Raw genomic sequence first — 21814 nt, forward strand, 5'->3', positions numbered from 1 at the left:
GTTTGAATGGGGTCACATGCTTTGTACTTGTCACATGAGGTGTACCATGGAGTGCAAGAAGTGTGAGTCATTAATGCTCACTCCGACCTACTTAAAGTTGTACTTGGAGCTTGATTAAGCAATGAAGTTAGAGCTTTTGCTTTTGCTTATTATTGAGTCTCTTTGTTTGCAATTAGTGTGTCATTGTTATCTTAATTAATCATGAAGCCTTGGTTAATCTTGCATCCTTCCTAGGTCTTTAAAATTTATCACCACATTAGAGCCATGAAATGAAAGTTTCCGGTTGTGGGTGTGCTAGCTGTGTGCTAGCCCATTGTCCAGATCCTCCCTCCCTTGTCACACTGGAGAGATCCATAGCCATGGGGTGTGGAGGAAGAGTTTGAACCGTCTAGATGGAGGCAAGAAGATGATTCCTACATGATGGATCAATCTCTCAAGAGGTGGAAAGAGAGCGGAAGCTCATGGGAGAGAGATCCTACAACCATTCCTACCCAAGCGTGCATCTGTCTAGCTATACAAGGATTTAAAAGAACACAAGCAAGAGAGTAGGGAGAAGAGGGAAGAGAGTTCTCAAGTATTCTATTGCTGCAAGGGCAATGATGGTATATTGCTTAATGTGAAATTAACTCATATAAAAGTGGCTAATGTTCATACTTGGCCAGCCATGACTTAAAAATTGTCCATGGTAACTATGTCTAGCCCTAAGCAAGTATATACATGAAGTCATAGACTTCCCTATTTGGCGTTAAGCACAAAGTAAGGCCACTTCATATATTCCAGCGTTGTCTTATGAAAGATAAGCTTCAGTTGTAGTAGGAAAGTAAGATGGTGAAGTGCCTTCAGGCGAGCAATAACCAACCTTTTTTGGGTATCCGGAGTCTCAGTGTGTGAAAAAGCCCTTGTATGTGTGTCTGAACACTCACTTATGTGAGTAAGTGTGTAAGAGTGTGTGAACAACCTCTTGTAGCCACTTGTGTGTGTATGTGACAAGCAATGATGTCATGGGCACTTGCCATGTGTCATTGCCCCAGTGTGTGGTGTGTCAAAAGATAAGGTTTGTACTCTTTGAAGCTTTAGAATCATCAATCAAAAGGATCATTGAGTCATGCAAATAGTCACTAGTGCCTTTCTCTTTCAATTTGTCACGTCTCTCACTCTCTCTTTACTTCATTCATCACCATGTATCCTTTTAAGCCTCCATAACAATTTCTCTGCTAACCCGAATCTATACCACAAGTGGTATTAGAGCCAAGCTGTCTGCTGTGTGAAGCACCGCTTGCCGCCAATGTCACCATCATTCTTGGGCGGCGCTAGTGCGGAGGGCTCCACTTCTGCCCAGCCCATCGGCGGCGCCACCATTTCCGTTGCCATTTTCGGGTGGTGAGATTGCTGAAGCAACCACCGCCACAGGCCGTTCTGCCACTCGCCACCTCCAGCCGCTCCTCTGTGACTGTGCCATTGACTGGTCGTCGCCAGATCTGCACCTTTGACTACACCATCGCCTGCAACTCCGCCTTCAGTCGTCGCCCAGCTGTGCTGCTAGCCGCCAACAGCTCCACCAGCTCTTGTACGCGGACTCAGCTTGACTACTTAGCCATTCAGCTGGCTTTGTGCACTCCACTGCCCAACCCCTAGTCTGCCGATCAGCTTCTCACTGCTTTTCTGCATGTGAGAGATATGAGCTTACCTGCAGAGTCTTTTTCTTGTCTGCTTTCGCCTCTAGTCTTTGTACGTTTTGCAAAATGGATCCGGCCACTTCATCAAGCATCAATCTTATGGACAAGCTCTTAGGAACTAGGTTTCCTACATGGCAGACCAAGATGCGGTTACTCTTGATGAGGGAAGGACTATCGGAGATTATCTCTGGCGATGCGAACTGAGGGACGGGAGTTGAAAACTTGGAGGCAACATGATCAATGGGCAATCACTATCATCGGCCTTGGAATTGTAGATTCACTTATACATCATGTTTACTTCAAATCAACGGCCCCAAATCTGGAGCAAGTTAGAAGGTATCTTTGAAAACAAAATAACTAATTCCAAAGTATTTTTAAAGCTTAAATTTGATGGTCTCAAGATGGAAAACAGTGAAGAATTACCATCTTGCAAAGCTCTACTCATTAGTTCAGTAGCTCACTAGCTTGAAGTGTAAGCCTAATGATGAAGATAAAATGGTTGTCCCTCGAAGTACTGCGCTCAGCTTCAATGACATTCGAAGAATCAAAGATGGCAAAGCATCTAGCAACAGCCTCGGGGATGATAAGGCCTTTCCTTGAGCACATAACTAAAGGTCAAACAAAATGAGAAAGTGCAGATAATGTCAATGTTTGGGACACAAGGATTCACAATGTTTTCAAAAGCTTGAAAAAGAGCAGGAGAAGCACCATGTAAATCTGATAGCTGAAGAAGAGGAGATGATCGAAGAAATCAACGCAACAACTGCCCAAGTCTCCCTCACCGAGGAAGACTATGACTGGGCATTTTAGATGTTTTTATGTTGTGTGAGTTTTGTTGGGTTCTCTCCCCGGGATGTCCCCCAAAAAGAGATGTAATAATCCTGTGTGTTTTTCCTACGAATGTTAAAGGCCTTAATGTTATAAAAGGCTCTGTGTTATCTTTTATCGCTGTTACGAGTTTTGGGGAGGGGGGGGGGTGGGGGGTGACAAAGTGCCATCCTCGCTACCTCTGTCCAAAACCCTGACCAGAGAGACTCTATGACCATGGCACGGGAGTTGACACATGGTGAGACTTGCTGTGAGGCAATGTGGATGGGGTAGGTGGTAGCATCTTTTCTTCCGTAAGGGTCTCACCACCTTTGCTCTGAAGGGGGGATTGTTGGGGTATTCGGAGTCTCACATCTGTGAAAAATCCCTTGTATGTGTGTGTGAAGACTCACTCATGTGAGTAAGCGTGTAAGAGTGTGTGAACAACCTCTTGTAGCCACGTATGTGTGTATGTGATAAGCAATGATGTCATGGGCACTTGCCTTGTGTCATTGGCCCAGTGTGTGGTGTGTCAAAAGGTAAGGCTCTAAAAGCCTATAAAAGCATTGTACTTTTGCTCTGCTAACCATAACCTATACCACAACCTTGATATTGGGTGTGCAGGAGCAGCAATCCAAATAGCCTTCGTAGCAGGCTGCACAGGCTGCACAACAGGCGTTGCACATCATACAGTAGGCGGCGACAATGTTGGCGCTCAGATCTGTGCAGCTGAAGCATGCTAGACGTACATGGGCATGCATGTTTAGAAAAACAGTTTTTTCTTAAGAAAAGAAAAGGTGCCCAGAAAAACATGTGATTAGTGTTATTTTTGGGACACTTACTATAAGCATACATTGAAAATTCAGTTTTTCTCTCTTTTAATAATTTAAGTAAAAAGCACGCTTTCCTAAAGGCTTAGCCTTTCATCCCTTGTCCATAAATAGAGAGACCGAGGCCTCCTTTCTCTTCACATTTGCTTTTTGAAGCTTGTTAAGATCATTGATTTGAGGAGCGTGGGAGCACAGACCAGCCCTCTTCTCTCTTGTCTTGCGCGGCAACTATCCTTGGATGTTTTTCTTTTTGACGTGGGAACACCCTATCTTACCTTCAAACCTCCTTTGCTTTGCATGAACGATGTTGCTTTGAGGATGATGTGCATGGCGAAGACCATCACGTCGTTGATGAGGCAGTTGAGGGAAAGGAGGTTGAAATGGAGTATGTGAGAATTAGATCAGCTTAAGGGGAGATGCAGCGAGCACAACTTGAGTTTTTGGGTGTACACTTTTGAACCCTCTGCACGAGAAACCAAGATCAATAGCTCCTTTTGCTTCCGATATGTTGTGACAAAAAGGAGAAGACCCAAGATCATGTGGACTCTTGGTTGAATAGATGGAGCACAGGCTTTGAGTTGTTCAATCCTTTTCCAGATAATTGGAAACTTCAGATGGTTCAAGGTTTTCTTAAAGGGAAGGCCTTGACATGGTGGAAATACCTCTAACAAAAATCCAGTACTTGGGCTCATTTTGAGCAGCGATTCTGGGCTGAATTCGTTCAACCTGAGGATGAGTTTGAGGTTCTCGTCAAACAGAGATGCGCGAGTTGACTTTTGATAGCTATGTGCAAAAATTTCTTAATTTAGCATCCCCTGCTACACAGATGGATCCACATAATTTTGTGTGGATTTTTGGCTCGTGGGTTATGGGGCATTACTAGAATGAGGTCTACGAAGGAGGAGCCACATAGCATAAGAGTGGAGGATTCCATCCACTTTGCCAGGATCTTCGATGAGACTGTGGCTGGCATTTTGTAGAATTTCCCAATGAATCCTTTGACCACCACTACCGAGTGGAAGCGTAAAACCAGGAAGGACGTCCAAAAGAAAAACGACACCGGAATCTTCACCGGAATCTTCGAGAGGGACGTTGCTTTAGTGTTGGAAAGGCTTCGAAAGGAAGCTTTGAAATAAGTTGATTTTTGAATGTAAGCTTACGTGGAAAGATAGGGCTGATGAGTACTCAACTTGGGAGACAATGGCTAGTTTGAAGCCTAGATTCCTGACTTCATTTCTGAGGACGTAAATGTCTCAAGAGGGGAAGTATGTTATGTACATGATGCTAACCATAGGGTTAGCCGACCTAATCAAGGGGCTAGGGGGCCAAAGGATTAGGAAAAGTAGGCACATTATAAGGTCAAGGCTTATAAATAATAATCCCATAAGTAAAGCTTTTATTGGCACAACTATATACGTGAGGATTCTATGATCAGTGGATTATTGTATACTGTGGTATTATACCATGCTGGTCAATACCTGGGTCATGAGTGTAACCCCGCTCCTGTTGGTCCATAGTGATGTAGATAGTCTACCGATAGCCCCTTAGGGTAGGTCCTGGTGGTATGGGAGGCTAGGGCTGACTTGTGTGATGTATGGATGGGAGCCTTGATTCCTATGCTTGGGGATGATCCGTTGATGTACAAGATCTATGGTCGGGTGGTGAATCGAGTCTACAGAATCGAATTTGGATTAACAATGCTTATGTCTTGTTTTTATGGGATCTTGGCTTGTAAAGAGAATGCTGGGGAGAGGGAGAGTTTGAGTTCCTTGCAAGCAAACACACACAAAAGAGAGCACAAGACACAAGAGAGAGATGGATAATCGAATTTTCTTCTATCTTCTTCTCGTCTCTACAACCACTAACATAAGGAGATAAGCGTACATACTATAAGGGAAAGTACTCTCCTACTATAACTTACAATGATCGGTGCATAGTGTGCACATGAGCTGGCGCTATAACTATGCCATAACTCTAGTACTCCAAATATGGCTATCACACAGCCTGTCATCCACTAGGGGCATATCAACCATAATCTCACCAACCGTGCCAATGACATAAGTGTGGATGTTATCACCCAGTTGGGTCACCAATGCCCGCAGCACTAGTCGAGCTTGATATCTCAACACTCTCCCTTGAGCTCAACTCCACATACTGTACTCCAAGTAAGCTCCTAAACCTGTGGAGCTTCTCTGTGCCCAATGTCTTTGTGAAGATGTGAGCCACTTGTTCCTCCGTGCTAACATATACCAAATCTACATCACTTGCTAGAATCTTCTCCCTCACAAAGTGATAATGCACCTCAATGTGCTTCGTCCTAGCATGGTATACTGGGTTACTGGCTAGCTGTCTGCTACTCATGTTGTCACAATAAATAACAACGGCCCTATCCATGGACTCACCCATATCACCAAGTAGCTTCTGAAACCAAGCTACCTCACAAGATGCCATAATAGCGTCCCTATACTCTGCGTTTGTACTCGACAAGGCAATTGTCGGCTGTTTCTTGTTGCTCCAAGTCACAGCAACACTCTCAAAAGAAAACATAAAGCCGCTGGTAGATCTCCTGTCTGCGACACTACCAACCCAATCAGCATCTATGTATCCATGTAGCTGTATCTCTGTGTCAACAAAAAGTCCATAATCAACTATGAACTTATATACTTGAGAATCCGTCTAGCCACATCTAAGTGTTGTTTCTTGGGGCCTGCATAAACCGACTCACAAGTCCAATAACATAGCTCAAGTCTGGCCTAGTAATGGTCATGTAGATCCAGCTACCCACTATGCGCTTGTACATAGTGGGGTCCTCTAAAAGCTTATCGGTATTTACAGAAAACTGTGTTTTTTCCCAATGGCACTGAAATAGTGGGGTCCTTCAAAAGCTCACCGATATCTGCGGAAAGCTTTGTGTTCTGCTCCAATGGCACTGAAATAGGCTTATAGCCTGTCATATCATACTTGGGCAATATGTCCAAGACATACTACCCTTGTAATAACAACAAAATGCCATGAGGTGATCTCACCACCTCTATGCCTAATAAATACTGCAGGTCACCCAAATCCTTTGTCTCAAACTTGTGCTTCAAAAGCTTCCTCACATCATGTATATCAGTATCACTATCACCGGTATGTGAAACAAGATACTTCCCGATCTTGTTTGACCATGCTCTGGGTGTCTGCTTCAAGCCATACGAGGCTTTGCATAATCTATACACAAAATCATGATGTCCATCACTCTCATAACTCGGTGGCTGCAGCATGTATACTTCTTGTAAATCACCATGCAAGAAAGCATTCTTTACACCCATCTGATACTGTGGGATGCCCATGGGCGTAAGGCTTGCGAGCAGCCCTTAGACTGTTACTTTGGAGTAGGTAGAGCATTTTGAGGAGCATATTGTTTGCGAATGCATATGTGTGTCATGCATATGTGTGTCATATGTAGAATGATGCATGGTTTTGTTTTTGGCTAACACAATTAACGTGTTTCCATTTGGTTTTAGACTTTTGCTGTAGGTTCTGAAGGAACAAGCAAGAGGACAGTGTGGCTTATTGTGCAGGATGATTATTTTATCACCCAGATGCATTGGAAGGCCATTGTTTTTACCATATGGGGTTTCTTTGCTCATGAGCTGCTTTACTGTGCCATTGAGTGCAATCGAGGACGCTTGCCATTTTTCAAGAGGGGGGTATGTCATGACCCTGTGTTTTTCTCTGGACAAGATGCAGATGTGCACGGGGACATGGTGGACAGTGTGAATGGCATCAGGTGGGAGTGAAGATGGAAGCCCATGTGTGGACAACCCCATGTGTGAAAGGGGGCAAAGGAATTTTAGCTTTGAAGGTTTAAAAACCTTTAAAATCATTTATTAAGCCCTTCATTAAAGAAACGTGGCCCTTATGCTATATTTGGGGCCACGTGTGCTTTTTGGGTAAAAGGAGGGCTAGCAGGCAAAAGAGGCGCCTATCCCTGCAGCAGGCGCATGTGCTTTTTCGTTGAGGAGGGCTGCTCATCAATCTGAAGAGGAAGCGTGTGCTTTTCTGGGGAGAGGTGGACTGCATGCTGGCTGCGTATGGATGGGCCTGTGCAGGTAGTGTACGGCTGCTGTCTGCAGGTACAGCCCACGTGGCAGGACAGGCTGCAGGTGCAGATTCAGGTGGTGCAGGTACTGGCGGTGCAGGGCAGGCTGCTGCAAGTATAGACGGCGCAGTCAGGTACACTTGCAGGTACAGTCCACGTGGCAGCTGTACGGACAGCTGTACGGGCAGGACAGAACCAGGCACCTACTGAATCCCTCCTTCCCCTTTGCTTTTTGGAGACTAAAGGGCTGGCTGCTGTGTTGTGCTTCAGAACAGAGACACAGGCCTCCTTTCTCTCTCTCTCTCTCTCTCTCTCTCTCTCTCTCTCTCCCTCTGCTGAAGAGTAGACAAGGGTTGGTTTTTTTCTGGACACAAAGGTGGACAAGGGCTGTTTTTCCATGAACATGGACATCATGTCGATGGCGTTCAACTGATGGAACTTTCAGCCTTTCTATGCTTTGATTCGGGACTGTTTTGGGACAGTTTATGGGCTGATTTTGTTTGGTAGCAAATTCAGCTATGTGCTTGGGTCTTTGGCTGCAAGTACAAGGTTATGTGGTTATGTTTCTTGGCATGGGAGTGAAGCAAGCTCGCATGGCTGCGTGCTCATGGAGCAGATTGTTTTCTTCCTGCTAGAAAGGAACAGTGGGAACTACAGCTATGGGCATCGCTATGTTGCCAGATGTTTCATGTGGGAACAGGTAACTAGATGTATGGGAAACACGACAGAAGTTTCAAAGGGAAACAGGCCTAAGGGTTTCATGTGGAAACGGGTCGTAAGTTTTCTCGAGGAAACATGTTTTTGGGTTTCTCCAGGAGACAGGTCACATGCAGGCAGAAGGTACAGGAGTGAACACATGTATGGTACAGCCTTGCTACTAATAGGACAGGGGACAAGAGATCCATGACAGAGATGGATAGTACCTTGGAAGGTAGAGAGGGTTTGTACAGGTGTGTCAACTGTATAGTATGCTGTGCTGTGATGCGAGTTCTCTTTTGAGAGACAGTTTGGGAGTCTGTGTTGTGATGCAGGAGCACTGGATGTGTCAGGGTGTGATGCTGTTCATAGTGTGAGAGGCTATGGATGGTTGTGGCAGCCTTGATCATGGGAGAAAGCTTCTGTATGCAGACTCAATGTGTGAGAAGAGCCTTTTGATATGAACAATGGCTGGATTTATTTGTGGATGCCGTGTGGACAAGAAGCCAGATGCAGGTTCTTTGCAGGCTTCAGGAGTTCTACTGGGACGGCTGAATTACCAACCTTATATTGTAATCAAAGCTCTTATAATCAATTAAAGAAATACCGCAAGGGGCGCCACTGCGTTTTGGGGCCAATCGGTGTCCGTGTACTATTGGTAGGAGCACTCTAGCTCCCCCTGTTTGTTTTCCTTTTCTAGATCCTCAATGGTGTTGAAGTGTTTTATGTGCGAGTGTTTGTTCCACCGCCCTTTGGTATCTGAAGGCCGGTTTACACTTCCTCTAGGAGTTAGTGCAATTTCAAATGTTGAAAATTCACCTTGAATTGAGGCAGTTGCCTTGTGTTTGTATCTTGAACTTATCCTACGGAAATATTAATGGAAAAATAGCGCTCGCTTTGTTGTTTGCTCATTAATTTGCACAATGTAGTCCAAATGTTTTTTTCATTTCTTATTGAAACCTACTATGTAATATTGTCAGCGTCAATTATGGCTCCAAAGAGCACCCTCGTGTCTAGCTCGAAGAGGCCCAAAACTCCTCGTGGACTTGGTGGGATGAGGTCGTGGAGGAGTACGCCTACAAAACGGGTGGCACTAAGCGTTGGAAATGCAAATATTGTAGTCAAAGTAAGAGCGGGAGTGCATCTCGCATTCGATCGCATTTGCTTCATGTCCCAGGGCAGGGAAATAGCATTTTGTTCCTCCATTACTAGCAAGAGGCGGGAGGAGCTCCGAAGGAAAGAGGACATGCAACCAGCTCTAGCAGCTCAACGGACCGGGAATGGAGTGGATCCTACTACATACGTGGGATCTTCGCAAAGCGTAGGGAGCAAGATGCCATCATTTTTTGGACCTACTGTCACGCCGTTTGGGCCACCTCCAACACTGCCCAGGGGAGCTTCAATGAGGCAGAGCACTCTTCCAGGTCGGTGGGATCCTAAGGAGGAGGTGGATGCAGCAGTTGGTCGTTTCTTCTACCATGACACCATTGCCTTCCAAGCAGCCCAGAGCTTCTATTTCAAGGATATGGTGAGAAAAATTGCATAGTTTGGACCCACCTACACTCCCCCTACTTCTGAGGTCTTGAGGACCACTATCTTGTCAAAGGAGAAGGACATAGTGCATGCAGCGACGGAGGTTGTGAGGGCCTCTTGGGAGCGGAACGACATCACTCTTATTACAAATGGATGGAGTGACACGTGGTCTAGGTCGATTCATGGAGTCATTGCCTATTCATCAGTGTACATGACGCATCGAAGACAGGGAAGAGTGTAGAGACATTATTCAAAGAGTGGTCCGATGCGGTAGAAGTAGCTGGTCCAGAGAAGGTGATACAGCTTGTGGCCGATGGGGAGCCAGCAAACAGAGCAGCTGGTAGATTGTTGGAGGAGCGATATCCACATATCACTTTCTCCGTGTGCATGGCCCATTGTTTGAACAACATGCTCAAAGACCTAAAGTGGGTAGTAGATACCATAGAGAAGGGCAACCAGATTGTGTCCTTCATTTGCAGGCACACTTTCTTGTTGGCTGAGTTCAGGAAGAGGTCGCAAAGAGATCTTCGAAAGTATTCGGACACTCGTTTCAGATACAACTTCTTGATGATGGAGTCCATACAAAACAGCTCTAGTGCTCTAAAGCAACTCATGGTGAGTGATGAGTTTGAGAAACATCATCTAGCATGCACAAAAGCAGGGAAGGATTGCAAGACAAACATCACAGACTCGGAATTTTGGGAGCAGTGCAGGAAAATTGTCGATCTAGGGAAGCCCATCATCCACTTGTTAAGGATGACAGATGCTGTGCAGCCATGCATTGGTCGAATTTATGAAGCAATGGACACGATGATAGAGAAGTTGGCGCAAATAGAGACAAATAAAGTCTTGTATACGGAGATGAGGAATAACTATGGAGCTCATTCAGCCATGTCGCTTCAAAGAAGTGTAACCGTCTTGGCACTCTAAAAGCCAATGGCTTGGTTTATGTGAGTGCCAATCTACGTCTTCTTGAGCGCTTGGAGTTTCTAGATGCTTGGAAGCATTGGTCCGAGGAGGATGAAGAGAATTTGGAGCGAATGGAGTAGCCCTCTACTCCACCCGACATAGTTGCTAGTTCTTCTGCTACAGCAACAACAACAAGAGATTGTGGCTCCAATGAGCCTGATGATCATAATTTTTTCGGGCCGGAAGGTTTTTATTCCGGTTTTTGAGCTAGCCTCTCACTCATGAGACTTTTGTAACTTGTATCCCAATGTAATTTCATTGATTATAAATCAAGGGGTCTCAAATTCCTATTGTTGTTCGTTATTTACATTTTTCTATGTTTTTCATTGTTGTTCGTTATCTATTCCAATAATTTATACTTAGTCGACTCCACCAGCCGGTTCTTGCCGGTCCCGGTCCCGGTTCCTAGTGACAAGCCTTTCACGTTTCGACGTGTTCGTCGTTTTCGTTCCTGTTGCCTGTTTGTGGTGACTATAATGCTATTTACACTTTGATTTCTTTGCCAACCACCTCAGTCCCTTTGGCTCTACGTGCTTCTAGAGTGGCCTCTTCCACCTGTTTGTACATTTGGTTCCTATTGTTGTTGCTACCCATATTTTTCCAATATTCATCTCCTCATGGATGAGAAGAGCAATTAATTCTTGAAAATCAAGAAAGTTCTCTCAAATGGAAGTTTGAAATTGGTTGTATTCTTTACCAAGAACATTCAAGGTCACAGAAACCATATCATCATCATCTATTGGTGATCCAATAGAAGTAAGGGCATCTGCAAGTCCTTTAACCTTCACCAAGTAATCATTTATACTTGGGTTTCCTCTGGTCACATTATGCAACTTCTCCTTTTAGCTACATCTTCCGAGTTTGGTATTTGTGCTGTATATCTTTCCCAAGGTGTCCCAAGCCTTCTTAGACGATTATGCATCCTACATATGCACAATCATAGAGTCTATCACATTGACAGACAACCAGTACAACACCTTTCTGGCTATTTCATGTTATGCTTTATATGTCCGCACTTGCTGAGGGGTGGGATTTTCTTCACCAATCTTTGGCTCATTTTCATCACCTGTGATGAACTCCCAATATCCTTTTCCCATAAGGAAATTAGTCATCTTGAATTTCCATGCTTGGAAGTTATTCTTATCCAGCTTCTCACTCACAATCTAGGATAGATTGTCAGACATGATTACCTATAGTAACTTACTAAATAGTCTTTGCAAAAAAAACTTATGTACTTGAAACAAACTTACAATCTCCAACACTGTGGTACTATAAACCTATTATGTAATAACTATATGTGAACTAGTCACATAAATATACATCCACCAACACCTGCAATACTTAGATTCTCTGCACAGATTGTCCTGCAACCAAATTTTTGGTGCGACTTTGCAACGAACCAAAAATTGAGTATTATACAGTCAAAATCGACACTTTCATAGAGTAGAGAGATGGATGGCTGAATTTTCTTCTATCTTCTTCTCTTCTCTACAACCACTAACATAAAGAGATAAGAGTACACACTATAAGGGAAAGTACTCTTGTACTATAACTTACAATGGTCGTGACGTCCATATTGTGAAGCCAACTACATGAGCTAGTGCTATAACTATGCCATAATTCCAGTATTCCAGTATTCCAAATATGGCTATCACATAGCCTGTCATCCACTGGCAGTATATCAACCATATAATCTCACTAGCCATGCTAGTGACATAAGTGTGGATGCTATTACCTAGGCAGGTCATCAATGTCCACAGCACTAGTTGAGCTTGATAACTCAATAGTTTGGTCACACGGCGACAAACCTGCGAGGACAACATTCGAGGTGTTTACATTGTTTGTATACAAGGCTAGACATTTTATTACTTGGCTGCGATAACTCAATAGTTTGGTAACTCGCGACAAACCTGTGATAGCTTTGGAAGGTGTTTACATTGTTTGTATACAAGGCGAGACATTTTATCACTTGGGCGGCCTCGTATTTTAGAAGGGTTCACACCCACTTGTTAAAGGAGGGCAAGCTACAAGTTGGTTGTTTGAATAAGTTTCATACTTATTAGAGGATGGGACTAGATTGGAGGCTGGATTGGTTACAAGTTCGGGCATCCTCTTTTTAAAAGCATTTACATTCTCTTTATATATGTGGACACTCTTTTTAAAAGCATTTACATTCTCTTTATATATGTGGACACTCTTTTTTACTTTTTTGGGCACACTTACGGGGTTGAGGTTGCTTTTTGCTGAATCGTCATCTAGGCAAGTTGCGCATCTATGCAAGCAGGCCTGCACACCGTTGGAAAGCCCTACTGCTACTGGCTGTACCCTTGTACCTGGTTGTATAGCCATGGATCTGCTGAACCCAACCTTGTGCTTTTGTACCTACCATATCTGTTGTACTGGCTGTACTGCTTACCAAATGGGCTGTACTACTGTCATACCTGCTTGTCTGGCTGTACTGCCTCTGTTCTTGCTTTTGTACATGCTGTACTTGTTGTACCACTTATTGCACAATGGTACCACCTACTGTACTTATATCGGCTGTACACATTTTCTACTTGAGGTACCGGTTACGGGGCAATAATAATAGATACAAAGCTTTGTTGATAGAAAAATCAGCTCTTCATTTTGATTTTTGTTGGTTGAAAAACAAAAACAAGACAAATAATGACCATTGTTCTTTTTTGGACCTTAAGATTTCTTAATCTTGTGTTGGTTTAGATGTAGATATATATGATAAACGTTTACAACCCGAGTATTGCAACTTAAATATCATAAGAATGTCTCACTTCACTTCTAACATTTCTAAAATAACTAAATATGGTGTTGTCTCTTCTTAGTTATTCAGATTCTCTCGTATTTGTTCAAAAAAGTTCGTATATCTTTGAGATTTCTGCTTTTGGAATGTTTAAGATTATAAGTAATAAGTTTCACAAAAATGGGGAGCTTAAAAACCCATTTTCTATTTAAATGATTTTAGCTCTTGTTTGTTATTTATCATTGCTTCTAGTCTTGCTTAATCATTGCTTTAATAGGGAAGTGATTTGTTTTTGCTAGTCTAGTTTTAAGTGTTAGCCTTCATCATGGCTGAGTTTGCCCTTCACCTCTAGAGAAGTGATAGAAGCGTAGCTCGTTGGTCTCTATATAAAAATTGTGTCCTCTTGGTTAGGACAATTTTTATATATATGTAAACCTGCACCTACTCTGGGGCACTGATGACGTGAGTAGGGATGTCGTAGCACCTAGATCATGCTATGCATGATGAAGTTGATGATCTTATACTTCATGATTGGACAATCTTTGAGGTTAAGTTCGCACTTTTTGTATTCTTGTCTTTACTTGTTTTGTTTTAGTGAATTAGTCATTTAAAGTTTGTTTTTGCTAATTAATTATTAAAAATTTATTTAGCTTGTTTGTTAGAAATTCTTTTGTTGTGGTTCAATAAAGAATTTGTTTGTGTGTATGTGGGCGTGTGTGATTTAGTTATCAATTTGTCTATTTTTGCAAGTTATTATTACTATTTTTTTTTTCTCGGGTGTCTCTATTAAGCTTTTTAAAATTTTGTTTGTTTTTGGTGATTCTCTTCTTTCTTTTAAAATTATTCGTAAGTTCAGATTCATCTGGCCTTATGACGGTATACTGGTTAGGGGGCACTCTTTTCAAGTGTTGGGTGCCCTCTTTCCTTTGTGAAATGGCAAGAAGTTAGTGTACAGGAAAGTACACATGCACAAGTATTCATAGGCAAGAATCATGTATTATATTTGTTGATGATTTGGGCAAGGTTAAGATTCCCGTTGTACTTGATTCATCAAGAGTTGTGTTGAGATAAACTTGTGGTCTTTGTGTGGAGAAGAGAAAGGCCCCCAAATCTTGTTCAAATTGAAATACTCCTTGGTCAATCACAATATTCCAAGGGAGGGAAGGGGGGTGTTACGACCCTTACACGTGGGACACGAACACACTGTTATGTGGGATTTACACGCCAGTAATGCGTGGGAAAACCAATGGCAGCATACTATTGCACATCATCACTTATAATAATAAGTGTGAACAGGTAACGTTTGTGGGTGACGGTTGTAGGCCAAAGACCTAGTGATGTGTAGCATTGGGGGTATCAGCAGGGACACAGGGGGCACGTGAGTATAGTGTGTGGCCGGTAAGGTACACACTGGACGCCCGGGGTCACTGATATATATAATGGTTGGGTGGTTGAACATGGTATGCCAAGCTAGGTTTCTTTTTTCTATTCTTGAGTTCATCTTCTTCTCTCTCACGTTTTTCATGAGGCTAGATATAGATATCTTGACTGCCTTGCATGGAAGCCTGACAGGGGGTCGACCCATTCCGGCCTTAGTGTGGTGTCATTGTGCAAAGAATTCTCTTTGAAGTATTGTAGTATTTGGCTGTGGCCATAGATAAGTATTTAATTGCATTCATAGTTAAGCGTGTAAGCTAGAGCTCCACTTTGGTTATAGATGCTCATGATTTTCATTTGGCAGCCACGGAAAGCAGACAGTCATTTGAAAGCTGACTAGAGGCCAGCAGTTGAGAGGTGCAAAGCGGCGGTGCCATGCGAAGGCCCATTGCATATACTGTGATGGGTAATTAGCTGTAGAACTCTGTTTGGAAGAGTGGCTGGGCTGAACTCAATCCGAATGTATCTGTTGCTGAGGATTTGAATGTTGGATAGCCGGTCTTGCTCGCAGATTAACACAATTGGGTGGGTCTGCTTTTTGGGAAAGCTGTCGATAAGAATGGTAGCCTCCAAAGAGGCAACTAATAATGACAAGAAGCTGGAGGTCCGCTTCTGAAAATGAGCAATAGTGTGCAGCTTTGGTTGGGGAAGATGGAGTGGCTCCCATAGAGTCCCTTGGAGGTGGAGAGCTAGAGGCTACTCTAAAAAACTGAATAAAGATTGACGCTAGCAGACGAGAACTCCATTAGGGAAGGAGGTGCAGGGAAGCAGGTGATACAGAGGGCTAGAAATTGGCGTGGCACAAAGGCGAGAGCCTGACCGCGTTGGGGGGGGGGGATTTATAGAAGGGGTGAGGGACATCCTTCCCACCCCCATTTTTCTGCGCCCGGATGCATTTGAGTTTCATGAAGCTTCTGCATGTTCCACACCATATGGATCTTGATAGCACATTATACACTAGGGCTAGAGTTGCGTGGGAAACTATTATCCTTCCCAAGCACGAAGGGGGATTGAACATTATTCATCCAGAGATCCAGTGTAAAGCAAGTTGGTGGTTAGAGCATTCCTTCCTGGTACTACTGAGCCCTGGAAGGATTTCTTCATGTACCATATTCTTAGATGTGTCCCTGAGAGCAGTGGTGAGTGGAGGCACACAACTTTTTATTCTCTGAGGCAGATTACCGCCCCCCATCCTCCCCACTAGTTTCTTCCATCATCCGGGCTTGGATTAGTTTGCGGATATTTCTGCATCATAGGCCCCCAAGCACAGTAGATGAGGCTGTGACGCAGCCCATTATGTGGAATGACCTTATCAAAGATATCCTAGCAAACCCTTGGGTGCAGCAGGATACATGCAATGGCCAAACTAGGAGAGATGCATAGCGATAGTAATTGACTAGAAGAACTTTAAAAGTCTTTGAGATGATCAAGGAGAGGCATCTACCCAAGCATCTTTGAGGGAGTGACCGATGGATTACACAGGTTGATATAGCTATATCTAATCACTGGATCACTGATACATTCTTAGATGAGTATCACCACTTGTGGTTTGGGGTTTTTTCTGGGGAGGATGTATCCTCTCTTTTTTTTTCCCGGGAAAGAGATCCTTCTATTAGTTAACGAACAAAACAGCCATAATGGCTAAGTACAAACTCAGCTCCATAGAGGGGAGCGAGAATCAAGAAAACTCAAAAAAGGGGAAAGATGCTCTTCTCCCCTGGCTGGCCGCTCTAGGAGGAGAAGGCTACCTCATGCAATTTCGGGGGCGGGGGGAGGGTGGGGAGGGGAGGGGGACACATAGGTGGTCTATAATGCCAAGTGGGCTCCCCACCATTGTCAGTGAGAAAAGGACCATGATGCCAAGTCCGCAGGAAGGCCTTGCGGCACTTCCACATGTGGTCGGAGCCACCCTGAAGCTTCCCCCAATGTCTATGGAGGGTATGAATGATATTGAGCCAGATGCTCCGTATGCACTCCGCTGGCAGGGTGAGGGTGCCCTTGATAGCCTTGCTACACCGAGCTCTTCAAATATGCCGCGCACCAATACTGCTACAAATCTCCCATCTTTGGTAGGAACCGGGAGTCTAATGATTAGAAGTGGGAGCTAGAACTGGGACTGTGGAGATGCGGCGAGTCGATACCTATAAGGCGAGTCCCCCCCCCCCCCCAAATCCTCCTCATATGCCATAGCAATCTCATCCTCAGTGGCCTGAGGAGGGGGGGGGGGGGGGGGGGGGGGGGGGGGGGGGGGGGGTATATGAAAATGCGGAGAATCCTCTGCTAGACGTGCTGAGCCTTTAGGAAAACCCAGAGGCAATGTCGCTAGGACTCTTGAGGATGGCCACACCTTGAACAGGTTGTTGGCTTACCTCTGATGGCTAGTCAAGTGCCAATCGCCAGGCTCCAATGCGCCAATTGCCACAGAAAGAGAGTGATCTATCGCAGCTGAAAACTGTTCCACAGTCTTCTAGAAATCTGAGAGAAATTGAGGAGGGAGGCCTTGAGACTACCAGTGCCCCGGCTACTGTTGCTGCTGGAATGCTCTTGAGCTCGGGCGTCTAAATCTTGTGGCCGAGCCATGTGGTGTATGCAAAGAAAGGGAGCCTCCTCTCCATCAAAGGGGTTGTGCTTTGTCCACTCCCCTAGATCCCACTGAAGTTGCGTGAGAGGGTGACCCTCCCATAGCCATAACAGCCAGAAGCCCTCTTTTGCCACCTTAACCGGAGGAGGGTCAATGTGCCAACTATGCTCATGGAATCCTATCACCCCCATCCTCTGCAAGGTGCATCCACTAATCCTCCAAAGGGGGCTCCGCTCTGTCAAGTCTGCCATGCGATCTGATGGAGAAGGTGAGGAGGGCAGAGCTCACATCAGTGCCATGGACAGCCAAGGGTATGTCATGTCTAGTGAACACACCCAACCACGGGGAGGGGGGGGGGAGTGGGGGCTAGGGGGGGATCGGGGGAAGCCACTCCGAGGGGATGGAAGAGTCGATGTCGAGGCGAAGTCTGTACTTGCCCCGTATACCAATGAGGCTCCTCTCCTGGGCCTCCAGGGAAGTTGTTTGAAAAGAAGCCAATCATCGAGTGACCTCGTTGGGCCCATCCCATGAAATGCATGGGCAGCCCTCAACATATGACCACTGGGTAAACGGACCAAGGGGTTCCATATGACAGAGGTGCTCCTTTGATAAAACTCGAGCGGACTACTGAAGGGCTGACCTAAGGTGGTCCCAAGCTCGGAGGAGGCTGGCTGCAAATTTGACCTTAAATGCTGGGCTAAAGTCGTGAGTCCACATCATGTAAAAATCCATCTCATACTCTGGGGCAGGGACCTCCCAAAAAGGGGGTGTGGCTGGAGATCCGGGCTAGTAGAAAGTCCTAGTAAACGCCAGAAGTCCATGAACTATCAACTTTCCCAAAAGGACTTGGTTTGGATAGAGGGGTTGATGATGCCTAGGCCCCCCTTGTGTCTAAGCTGGATGATCACTCTCCATGCCACCTTGGCCTGTGTAGGCCTCCCATCGCTACCAACCCAAAGAAAATTGTGGATCAACCGTTGAACCTATCCAATGCAAGCTCAGGAAAAGGCCCAGCAAGAGGTGGTATACCTCATAGTGGCGACGAGCAGAACCTAGTTTGCCACCATGACCCGACCAGCTAGGGAAAGCCTAGCAACTCTTGTATAGAAATTTCTTCCAAATGCTTAGAAGAAGGGGAACTAGCTGCTGCTGCCCCGGGGAGATATCGATACCAACGTGGCATCCAAGTTAGCGAACAAGAGTGCTGCTCGGGATCCACTGAAAAGCCTCAACTAGCCTCCAAGTCGGGGTGGGCGATGAGACAACCTAGAACCCACACGACTTGTGCCAGTTGATCTGTGTGCCGGATGTGCAGCAAAAGATCTCAATCGCATTAGCAAATCTCTAGATTCCCGTCCTCCCCAGATAAGTATGCCGTTGTGTTGCCTCCAAACTCTGAGTCAAGCAGCTCCTCCCACGAATAGATGGGGTGACGCAGACCCTGTAGCCTTCTTGTTTCCTCTACGGAGAGAACTGCTCATGGCCTCGGCAACAAACAAGAAAAGAAAAGGAGCTAGTGGGCAGCCTTGCCGGACCGAGCAAGAGAACGGGAATCTGTCACCTTTGGTCCCCTGAATGAGAACCTGGCTGTGCAAAGTTGAATAGAGCTTGGAAACACCTCGAACCCACTCCTCTAGAAATCCCATCCGGCACATTGTCCCCTCCAGGAAGTTCCAGTCCACCCTGTCATAGGCTTTTTCAAAGTCAAGAAGGAGAACTATCAAATCCTGTTGCCTTAACCTAGCTGAAACGGTCGCCTCCCAAAAAGTGAAGATGTTGTCCAAAATGCTCTGATCCTGAACAAAACCTGTATATATAAAAAATCCGGGAGGAAAGGCTGTAGTCTTTGGCTAAGATTTTGTATGCGGTCCCAAGGAGGGCGGGCATCCATTGTCGAGTCTCCAATCTGTCACCACCCTCCTTAGGAATCAAATGAATCAATCCCTCAGACAACCTCTCTAGCATGGAGCCCGTGGCCATAATCTCATTGAAGGCAGCTTTAAAGCCGCCTTCCATGATATCCCAATTACGAAGAAATAAGGAAACAGGAAGCCCGTCTGCACCAGAGCATTTTCGCTTGGGTATAGCCTACAGAGCCTCCTCGAGCTCCTTTGAAGTAAAGGGGGTCAGCAAGAAAGTCTAGAGAGCAATGGGACCTCCTCTCGCCAAACCTGCTCACGTTCATCCATCACCTGAAAGGATAGGGGGGCACCTTGGAGTAGGGAAATCCATGGCAATGGCTTGCACCTGGGGGAGATCAGCAACTATGGATCCATTATGGCCTTGCAATATGCGGATACATCCCTCTGCCTGTGTGGGCTGAAATCTCGAAGAAATCTCCAGCGACCTTGTCTCCTGCCTAGGTCCAAAAGGAAGCTCTAGCATGGTACCTGTACTCCACCCTCCGCTCTTCAATGGAGCTAAGCTCTACACGGGCTGCAGCCAACTAGGCCTCAATCCACGAGCTAGCTAGGGTACTCTCCTGAAGCCGTTTGTAGGGAGGCAAGGCTCCAACGGATGCTCCTCTTATGCTCTCTCTGAAGCCAACTGCTCTGTGCGGCCTCATGCAACAAAATGCCGATCTCTCTAAGGCCCGTGTTGAAAGCCCCTACGGTTGTTCCAAGATTTGCCTATTGCAAATCTTGGAATCCTAAATGAGGCTATCTGGGATCCGGGAGCTCAAGTGTCTGTCTTATCTCCATGGGTCCTCCAAGGAGCGAATGATGGGTGCATGATCCCAGAAAGTAGTGTCTGCCAGAATACCAACCATGCTACCTCGTCCACAAGCCCACTCATCCACATAAAACCGGTCTAGTCTGGAAAGGTTGGGGCATGTACTCCTCTTGTCGGATCTCAAGAAGCATAGACTCCCAGGGCTGCATCTGAACTCCAATAAATGCCGAGGGTCCTGACCCCTCTCAAGGACAGAATCAACTCCTCCAGGCTAAGTACTTCGTGCCTGAAACTGTGGCCATGCTACCTCTGAGATTATCCTCCGCTGTCTCTAACATGTGAAAATCACTACCCATGCACCAGAAGTTGGCCTGCGGGAAGGACTGATGAACCGTGCTCCAAAAAGTGGCTCTACGTGCTACGGAGTTTGGCGCATAGAGGTTCAGGAAGCCCACTCTGTCTTCTCCAATCGTAATGATCCCACTAAGCATTCCCAGTGACAATAGTGCCTGAATCAATCACTGTGCAGGTACGTGCTGCTCATCGCGCTGACGGAAATGCAAACCCCACCCTGTATCCTGGAGGGGCCAAAAGCGTGGGACCAAATGGTGTGAATCCGGCCCTGAAGAATCTTCCCGCAGGATAGATGATGCTCCTAGAGGAAGAGAACGTCAGTAGGTCTGCCAACTACGGCTTTGTGAAGCTCCTCTATGAGGATCCCGCGCCCCTGAAACCACTGCGGTCCTCCCAAACCCTGAATGCTCCATAAGACAATCTGCATAACGAAAAGTGGTGGGGGGAAAAACTGTTGGAAGTGCTCTCCACTCGAAGAGTCTTGGGTGTGGGTGTATTTGCAGTATGGAGTGACATCGTTCACACTCAGTGCAATTTATAATCTCATGGTAGTCATCCACAAGGCAATAAACCATCAACTCCATCATGCATAGTATGGACTGGATACTACGACATCCCCACTAACGTCATGAGTGCCCAATAGTGGGTGTAGAACTTAGTAGTCTCTTTTCTGAAAGAAGAAAAATCGGCCCAAAGTGCCTACCCACTGTTCCACATTATTGCCATTCCAACTTTGGCCATTCTTTACTGGCTGAACTATGCTCGTTAGGTTCCAGCTAGTCATTCTGATAGGCCAGTGTCTTGTGGACTTGGAAACCCATCACAATCGAGCTACTTTGATGGCAGAATAAATGAACATGCCTGTGAAGGTAATATTTCTGGTTTCAGCAAGTTCTGATCTTTATGAAATTAGGCTTTGCATCTTATTTTTGCAAATGGGATTAATGTTTAAATATCTACTTCTGTGTGCTATGTATCTCTGTATGCTTTTACGTGTGAGCATCATAGTCCATGTTTCAAAGGAACTGATTTGTGTGCAGGTGCTTAATGGACTCCTGAGTAGACAGGATGCTAAAGAGTCAAAGAAAATTCCTATTGGCATTATCCCTGCTGGCTCAGATAATTCCCTCATTTGGACTGTCATGGGGATTCGAGACCCTGCCTCTGCTGCGGTTGCCATAATTAAGGTTCGCTCTCTCTCTCTCTCTCTCTCTCTCTCTCTCTCTCTCTTTTCTTTTTTTTGTGGAAATGTTTATGTATTATGTACAGCTATCTACAAGAGTCACATGGCTGCCGTCTCAAAGTCCAAAGTCACATGCAAGAAAGGAAGGAGGCTAAGCACACGCGCGCGTGTGTGTGTGTGTATAAGCAGACTCGAACCGTTGGCATCTGCCACAGGGTAAGGCACCGTCTCTC

General features: G+C 45.4%; 1 protein-coding gene across 3 annotated transcripts in view; it reads left to right on the top strand.

The window, feature by feature from the left end:
- The window catches only part of LOC147631379 (sphingoid long-chain bases kinase 1-like), a 77873-nt gene that overhangs the window by 47737 nt on the left and 8322 nt on the right, over positions 1 to 21814 (top strand). For all 3 annotated transcript variants that reach the window (XM_086809780.1, XM_086809782.1, XM_086809781.1), the window contains exon 7: positions 21439 to 21585. In XM_086809780.1, the coding sequence (XP_086665906.1) occupies positions 21439 to 21585 (147 nt within the window). The remainder of the gene's footprint in view (positions 1 to 21438; positions 21586 to 21814) is intronic.

The sequence above is a fragment of the Cibotium barometz genome, chromosome 15, assembly GCF_041138505.1.
Source record: "Cibotium barometz isolate CiBa-2024 chromosome 15, ASM4113850v1, whole genome shotgun sequence".
In the NCBI taxonomy this organism is placed as follows: domain Eukaryota; kingdom Viridiplantae; phylum Streptophyta; class Polypodiopsida; order Cyatheales; family Cibotiaceae; genus Cibotium; species Cibotium barometz.